Source organism: Triticum dicoccoides, chromosome 7B (genome assembly GCF_002162155.2).
Source record: "Triticum dicoccoides isolate Atlit2015 ecotype Zavitan chromosome 7B, WEW_v2.0, whole genome shotgun sequence".
Lineage (NCBI taxonomy): Eukaryota > Viridiplantae > Streptophyta > Magnoliopsida > Poales > Poaceae > Triticum > Triticum dicoccoides.
In genome coordinates this window covers 104,225,145-104,233,873 of record NC_041393.1, presented here as the reverse complement: position 1 = coordinate 104,233,873, position 8,729 = coordinate 104,225,145, and the positions used below count along the sequence as shown (strand labels likewise).

The window sequence follows — 8,729 nt, the reverse complement described above, 5'->3', positions numbered from 1 at the left end:
CATGTGCATGCTCAGGGGCTTATTTGCACAAGCAACCTGTTTGGATGGTGTGGTTGAGTCGTGTAATCCTTCTACAATGGGTCACGGCTGTTCTGATCCTGTGCTCATGTGAGCCCGGGTGAACAGTAAAATCAGAAGAGAATAAAAGAAATTTTTACCCAAAAAATTGGGATTTGTTGGATATTTTTTTATTTTACTGTTCACCCAAGCTCACATGAGCTTGGGAAAAGAACAGCACTTTCAATGCGGAGGCCCCTTTTCAGGGGTAAGAAGGCGATTCTAGTTTTTTCCCCCCGCAATGGCTAGGATCTAAAACCGTTGATACAATATGCTTGTTGCAACTTGACACCCTACAAAGCTTACCACAAATCTTTGGACCTGTTAAAACAAAAATAAGCTATCGACTGATGATAGGAACTATACGCAGAAGAACTCCTTCAGAGCAAGAAATATAGTACAGTTCAGGCATAGTATGTCGTATGACTTGATTACTAAAGTCAAATAGTACATAATGCTGGTGCATGTAGTGGCTTAAACATTTTTCAACACAACACAGTAGATTACACAACAACCATCCCATATCCTTCTGTGAAATAATGAAACACGGTGCAAGGATTTGAGTTCTCTGGTGACTGGCTTAAGATCGATTGAAGACTAGTGTTGTCATGTGTTGACAGAACTCCAGTAGAGCCACAACTTAGTAGAAGGGCCTGCGCGGACGGCGGAACCTGGGAGCTCTCCTGCATTAGGACAAAAAACAGGAGGGCATTTTAGACAAGAGTGATGATGATGCTCCCGTTATTTCAGAGGCCCAAGGGGCAAGGGTTACTAAGTAAACAAAATTAAACTTACCCATAACCACCATAAGGATTGTAAAACGGTGGAGGATATGGCCTCATGTAGGGGTGGCCGCCATATGGGTTGAATCCTCGGCCCCCTCGGGGCTGCTTCAACCCAGGAACGTTAGTTCGCTTCGGCGCTACCTAATGAGCATACAAGGAAGGTCAGCATACCACATAGGTTATTGCTGAAAACAAGGTAGTCAGTTGCAGTACGAGGGGAGTATGAATTCACAGCTCACCTTGATTTGCCGACCATGAAGCTCTGACTCACTCAGCTTGACAGCTTCCTGAATAGCTTCTGCTTCAACAAATTCAACGTAAGCAAAACCTTTAGGCTGCCCAAACTTGTCGGTCAGGATAGTCACTCGGTTGACGGTTCCGCACGAATTAAAATGCTGCTGCACTTCTTCTGGAGTGCATGCATAGTCAACCTGCAGTTGTGAAAATACGATTACAAAACATAATGAATACACTTACGATGTCACGTAACACATTAAAAAATCAGCTTACAACTAATGAAACACTCAAAATAAACCAACAGTACCAGACTGCATCTCAATTTTAGCAAACTATCAACCTGTGAATTCACTAGAGCTCCATAGTAGTTAGTACTTCTCTTATGTTCTAGAATAGAGATAGATTTTCATCAAACATCCCAAATTTTGACTGGTTATGTCACTCACAATAAGAAACTACTGTTGTTACTTGATTCACTAGATTATGAACACTGGACCTGTGATGCAAGTTAATCAAGCACATCTGCTTTGCGTCTAAGAGCATATAGCCTAACACTCCTCGCACGTATTCCTTACTAGAGACAAATGTACTTCAGTCATAATAATGATGCAAAAGGATTGCGCAAAGCAAACTCTGTTATACAGATGCAAGGACAAATTACTAGGTACATAGATACACAGAACTAACGATGTAAACAGATAAACTTGGAACTGATAGTGGTACTGGTCTACAGCTCAGCCTCATATTAATTTTTCATGAGGAAAAACATTCACGTCTGCAATGTTCTATGGCTTACAGAATACAGTTTGACCTGCATATACTTCTTGCTACACACTAGATCTTAAACAGGATGTAATGGACAAAGGATAACAGATACTCATCCTGCAATGTTTATTTAATATCTAGTCATGTTGACTTCTAAAATAAGTTGCATATCATAGGCTTCTTGCTACATAGACACTGGCTGAAAAGCATATTGACACACATACATGAAAAGTCGAAAAAGGGGACAGCAGTGCTTGCACAGGTCTGCACAATATATGTTACTACTAGAAAAAGTCTGTCATTGGTAGATCAGAGAAAGCGAAAAGCAGGTATATACATCTACATGCTTTCAGACTGACATGCATCCAATGCATGTATGAAATACTAAAACATCGTGACTACAGATATCATTTACTCATATATACGCCCCTAAACACCAGCACTCTAGTTAAATTTTTTACATACACACTTCCTACAGATATTTCAAAAGCAAAAGGAAGCTCTATTGATTATATTTTGCTGAAAGATGACAAAACTGGCAGATGAACAATTAGATTAATTATTAAAACATGATTAATTCCAAGGGGAGAAATGACACATACTACAGAGAATAAAACACCCCAGCAGGCATAACATGAAAAAAAAACATAGCATCCTTCAATAGACACAACATAAAATGTGAGGTCACACTTACATGTCATGCCTATGCACCCCTGCCACTGATTCTCATCTACCGATGGCTATTGATACCATGCCAGATCAGTCCATGTATGAGTCTCAAGCGCCAGGTGGAGTACATGCAGCAGTTCTCTACTGACATTTTCGGGGGCATTTCCTATCACTGTATTTTTTTCTTTTTTTCTCTTCCTTTTTCTATATTCTTTTTCTTTTTACTTTTTCAAATATTTTTTCTTTTTTTTCATGGATTCTTTTTCCTTTTTTTTTCTTGCCCCCTCTAAGCTAACACTAGAACTTGCACTGAGACTCAGCCAGATGCCAAAATTTCGATTTCAAAGACTTGATGATAGCAGACTACCCTGCGGCCAATGTCATTTCTCAATCAATGCACCAGAAAAAAAATACATTGATAAAAATAGAAAATACATAGTGCATTTCAAGTCACTGATAAAATATAATTGTCAATGATACATGTTCAAAGTTATGGCACTATTTAGGGGACTAAGACACATTGCTGATTGGCACTATGACACAATCTATTGAGAATCAAAACAAAAATCATCAAAGTACAGATAGACTGTTCTGTGGAAACATCAATACCTAATCTAAGAGCACCTTAAACAAAATTTGGGCTGGTCAAGCAAATCAAGTAGTTAACTTGAACATCAGCTTTTCCATAAACCATTTCACAAGCATAACAAACATTCTCACATGTAAAAAGAAACATATGTATCAATTTTATCGCATATACCTAGGCGATATCATATCTACTATGAAATGTAGGAGTGCCAACTAAATTTAGACAAACGGAATGAAAACTTACATTTCCAACAAAAACAGAACGAGAATCCATCTCTTCTTTTGCTTCAGATGTGGTCGCATTAGGATCTCCGCCTACAAGGTACAAAGACTCAATGTGTTAAGATATTTGCAAGGAAATTATATTAATACAGAAATTACAGTATAAAACGTGTAACCAAACCTAAAAGAATATGCTCCGAGAGTGATCCGACACAGAAATATGATGTTATTACATTTGAGTATGCTTCGGCAAGCAAAGAGGCAGTAAAACATCATTTTGTAGAAACTTACATAATACAATGGTGTGGAACGGTGCATACAGAGCCTCTAATACTCCCACATTATGCTTTACCACAGCAGAACTACCATTACCCCAAAGAATATTAACATAGAAATTACAGTATAAAGCGTGTAACAGAGCCAAAAAGAATATTCTCCGAGATTGATCCAACCGAGAAATATGATGTTATTACATTTCGGTATTCTTCGGCAAGCAAAGAGGCGGTTACTAAACATCATTCTGCAGAAGCTTAATACAATGGTGCGGAACAGAGCCTCTAATACTCCCATACTATGCTTTACCACAGCAGAACTACCATAACCCCAACTGGTTAAGAGGGTTCTTTTTCTAAAAGGAAATTAAGAGGATTATGAATGCGTGAAGCAACATTATATATACTAACAAAATCGCATATAAGAAGCGATCAAGGGACTAACCAAAAGCAATTAAACCACACCATACAACTTACTACGCTGGTTAACATACCCATACTAATGGGCAACAAGAAAGCAGGCAATCCTAGGGCGTGTTAGGATCCAGCCTTGTGAACGGAAACAGGCCAAAAGCTGGGTAACGAGGCGAACTCGCCGAGGAGGCAAACCATTGGCGAGGCCAGCGCTTGCTCCAGACCTAAACGTTCCACTAGTGTCCCGGATCTGAAATTCCCCAACCACCCTGCCACCGTATGCGGGTCCTAAAGTTGGTACCGACAGGTTCCGTACACGGACACGGCACTGACCTTGCATCTCCTTGGCGACCTTGGCCTGCATCTCGCGGAGGGCGGCGGCCTCCTCCTCCATCTCCTTGAGACGGCGCTTCATCTCGTCGAGCTCGTGCAGCTGGACACGGACAGGGTCAGTGCCGGCGTTAGGGTTTGGGGTCAGGGAGAAAGGGGCCGAGCGAGTCGCGGCGGCGGCGACGGGCGCATCACGAACCTTGGCGGCGTCGTCGCCCCCGGCGCCCATGTCGACGTCCTCGCCGTCGACGGGGATCTCCTGGCCGTACACCTCGTGCTCTTCGTCCTCCATGGCCGCCGCGTTGCTGAGCTAGAAACCGAATCTACTCGCCTCGGCCTAACCTAACGCGAGGGCGATTTGTCTCGGGGACTTTGGGGAATTCGGGATTGGGTTTAGGAACAGCGGGCTTTTTAATGGAGTGGAAGCGTGTCAGAGTCGGACCGGGATTGGGCTGAAGGATCGTTTGCGCTATTTCATTAAGCTCATGGGCCTCGGAACGCTGTTTTAGCCCAAACTTTTGCCAGATATTCGGCTTGCCATCAAAAACAGATTCTCTCTCAAAAAAAATGCCAGATATTCGGCTTGCCAAATTTTGGTTAGCTCTGAACAAAAAACGAACGGTTAGCTTAACCATGAGTTGGATTAAATTAGCAAGAAAATGAATAGGAATGGCTACCATCCAGACACCCCCCTATAGTTCCTTGACTTCTACTAAAATGAAAACAAAACAAAAGGTTTAATGAACGGTCTTTTTTTTAGCCGGGTTTAATGAACAGTCAGTTGCTTTTTGTTTGGGTTGTCGATGTGTCGCCGTGTCGGTGTGTGTGACACGACGTATCTGCAACCAGGCGCGGCACACCGAGCGAGGGAGCACACATGGAGTGCTTGGCCCATAAAGATTAAGCAGACAAGACGTGGGTTAACAAGGTGATGGAGGTCTCGTGCTTTGATGGGGAGGCGAAGCCGAGGGGAAGCAAGCATCCTTGATGTCCATCGACGGATCTAAGGAAACATGGCATGCCCGGGCATGTCGAACCACTAACGGGGCCAATAGCATTTAACAAGCACCCTCCTCATGGACGAGGAGCGAAAATGATAGAAAGAAAGGAGTGCATGGTTGAGTGTGAACTTGTGTAGTACGGGCTACATGGAGCCCATTATTTCAAAAAATTCAAACATGATACTTTCAAGTTTTTCTAACAAAAATCCTGTGAAAACTTGTACTTATTCTTGATGGGTCTGTAAATTTCCGTTCAAAATATTATGATTCGCAAGCTACACAAAAAAAAATCCAGGCTCAACAAAAAGAAATGGCCCATTTCCATAAACGTATTTGTCTTTTTGTCCAGGACATGTATGAAAGTATATTGTTATGATTTTTCCCAACATATTATATATATTAGTATTAAAAAAACCGTGTTTTAAAATCGGTCTCCATGTAGCCGTCCGACGCCCAAAAAGTCATTTTGGTGGACGGGTTGCATTGGAGCCCTATATTTTGAATAGTATCAAAATGGTAATTTAAAGTTTCAGAATATTTCAAAAACATTTCCACATGTTCATATGGATGTATATTACACATGTGCAAATTCTGATGATGAAATAAGAAACCATGTAAGTTACACAAAAATGGTAAAATCATGATTTTGAAAAGATGAACAGTGCATGTATTTTTCACTATTTAGAAATCATGACTTTATCATTTTTGTATAGCTCACATGTTTACTTGTTGGCAGCATCCCCACTTTTTTCAGTGAAAGTTTGAGCTCGGAGGATCCACCCCCGGCGGCAGCATCCCCTTTGGAAGCTGCAGCACACTGAACATGTCTCCTTCAGCATAACTTATCGATGGCCATTTGTCAATGCCAGCCGGAGGGATACGAGATCAGACAAAAACAATTTCAAAGATCAGCAATATGTAGGCTCTGTTAGCTCACTACCCCACATGTTCGTGATCTTGTGAGCTGATGTAATCTACATGTAGTACTCTTCTCTCTATCAATGAAATGATATGCAGGCTTTGCGTATTCACGAAAAAAACCAATCTCAAAGATCAGCAGGCCTTCATCCCAAAGCTTACCACACATATAGGTATAGGGATCTCAACGGAGTAGCTAAACCAATCTCACATGAACCTGTCTTCAGTTGTAACAGTTCAGCTTATAGAAATAGCCAGTGCCCTATAATCTTTGCTCTTCGAAACGCTGATTGGCATGGCTGCGTCCACACGATACGATATACCTGAGCCGATAATACCATTTCCCCCGTTCAAACAAAAAATGCAGCACACTGGGAAACCTGCACTAACAGGGAGTTCCCGATATCTCTGTTATAATTCTCGATGTGAAGTGACAAGCAGAACGTGCCGATTTCTTTTGTCTGGCTGTTCTTTCTTCGTGCATATAATTCTGTTCCAGAATCACAAAGCATGAGATACAAACGCCCATCTCTATGGCTGTTCATATAAGAACCCTACAACTACAGTCTGAAACTGTTATTGTTCTTGCAGGAAGTAAACACAGAGGACAAACACAAAAATGATCACGGAACAGTTCAACAACTCAGTTTAGCAGGTTAAACTTGAGAAAATCAAGCAATTTTGCAGAGAAGAGGCACGAATGCCCAGCTGCTTATAGAAAAAGCTTAAGCGGATCAGGTATGGGAAAACCAAGCCAACACAGATCAACGGAGGAAACATACACACATGACATAGAAAGCAGCACAGGCTACAGCGAAAAGTGATAAGACATGCGCGACTAGCTATAACAGCTGCAAGCCAGAAATCAAGCAGTTCATCTTATCAAACTTAGGAGATCAACAGAGTTTCTTGCCAATTTCACCACAGTAGTTCTGTTCATCACGTCAAACTTGAGGAAATCAGCAGAGTTTCATGACCAATTTCACCACCAAATCCGTTCATCGCGTCAAGTATGAGGAAAATCACCATTAGTTCATGACCAAATTCACCAGCAAAACAGTTCTAAGCAGTTCATCAAGCCAAACTTGAGAGACAATCAACGAAGTTCATGACCAATTTCACCACCAAATTAGTCCAGCACGCCAACCTTAAGGAGATCAGCAAAGTTTCAGCACCACCAGATCAGTTCACCATATGCCAACCTTCAGGAAATCAACAGAGTTTCATGACGAATCTCACCACCAAAGTAAGTTCATCATATGCCAAACTTGAGGAAAATAACAGGTTTTTCATGACCAATTTCACCACCGAAGTAACTTCATCTCATGCCATACTTGGGAAATTAACGGAGTTCGCGACAAATCTCACCACCAGTCGATCAGAAACCACGATCCAAGACGATCGACGAAGCAAAACAGGGCAGAAAGACACCAAACATCACCACATCAACAAGGCGTCTCTCACACTCGCGCCGGCCATCCATCCTCCATGAGCACTACTACTACCACTACTCGTCTCGATCCGTCTACCACGAGCACTACCACTACGACTACTCGACTCGCCTCCCTACTCGATCTTCACCTGGAACACGTCCTTGCGCTCCTCCTCCTTCAGCCTGGGCACGGTCACCCTGAGCACGCCGTTCTTCATCTCGGCCTTGATCTTGTCCATCTTGAACGCGTCGGCGGGCACCTTGATGCGGCGGCTGTACCTCGGCACCGCGGAGTCGTCGTCGCCGTCCCAGGGCTCCTTGTCGCCCTCGCCCTTGATCACCAGGCCGTTCGGCTCGGCCCACACCTTCACGTGCTCCTTCCCCAGCCCCGGCATCGGCACCTTGAGGTACACAGCGTCGTCGTCCACCTTCGACACCCAGCGTCCGAGCCGCGACGCCCCGGCAGTGGAGGAGAGACCGGTCGGAGCGGCAGCTTCCTCCAGCGCAGAAAGCAGGCGGCCGAAGCTGGTGTGCGCGCCGAACTGGTCGAGCACGTCTGGGGAATCAAGAACGAGAAAAGCTGATCAGAACCCCGATTTGGCCCACGAGGTTAACTTGTTAACACGAACGCGAACAAACGTCCCGGGACAGGCGAGGAGGCATACCCTGAGAGAAGCCGGGGACGAAGAAGTCGCGGGCGCGGCGGCGGTCGTCGGAGTCGGTGTCCTCGTACTCGCTGCCGCTCTCGCCGCTGGAGGAGTCGTCGTCCTCGTCGTCGTAGAGGCGGCCCTCCTTGCCCAGGGTGTTGTACGGGCGGCGGGCGGCGGTGACGGCGGCGGGACGGAGCGCGAAGGACACGGGCGCACCCGACTTGGACGGCTTGGCGAGCAGCTTCTCGAGGAGGCTGGGCAGCGCGGCACCCCTGCGAGCGACGGCGGAAGCCATGGTCCCTCTCTCTCTTCTCTCTCTCTCCCTCCCTCTCTCTGTCTCCTCTCTGCTGCGAATTTGGATTCTAGTGGAGTGGGTGAGAAATGGAGGG

The 8,729-nt window shown here is 44.3% G+C and overlaps 2 protein-coding genes across 3 annotated transcripts; both read right to left on the bottom strand.

Annotated features, from left to right (window-relative positions):
• Positions 1 to 418: 418 nt before the first annotated feature.
• LOC119337375 (polyadenylate-binding protein 2-like) lies at positions 419 to 4,736 on the bottom strand. Of its 2 annotated transcripts, XM_037609502.1 has the most exons (6): positions 4,539 to 4,735; positions 4,343 to 4,442; positions 3,346 to 3,416; positions 1,082 to 1,273; positions 853 to 983; positions 419 to 740 (listed from the first exon to the last, which is right to left on the bottom strand). In XM_037609502.1, exons 1-6 carry the CDS (start codon positions 4,629 to 4,631, stop codon positions 698 to 700), a joined length of 630 nt encoding a protein of 209 aa, XP_037465399.1. In that variant the 5' UTR covers positions 4,632 to 4,735; the 3' UTR covers positions 419 to 697. The 2 variants fall into 2 exon arrangements, with proteins under 2 accessions (XP_037465399.1, XP_037465398.1); XM_037609501.1 differs by having other exon boundaries at positions 4,343 to 4,736.
• Positions 4,737 to 7,526: 2,790 nt separating this feature from the next.
• Positions 7,527 to 8,723, bottom strand: LOC119340792 (26.2 kDa heat shock protein, mitochondrial-like). Its single transcript, XM_037612705.1, has 2 exons — positions 8,356 to 8,723; positions 7,527 to 8,246 (listed from the first exon to the last, which is right to left on the bottom strand). Exons 1-2 carry the CDS (start codon positions 8,633 to 8,635, stop codon positions 7,825 to 7,827), a joined length of 702 nt encoding a protein of 233 aa, XP_037468602.1. The 5' UTR covers positions 8,636 to 8,723; the 3' UTR covers positions 7,527 to 7,824.
• Between the last annotated feature and the right edge of the window lie 6 nt (positions 8,724 to 8,729).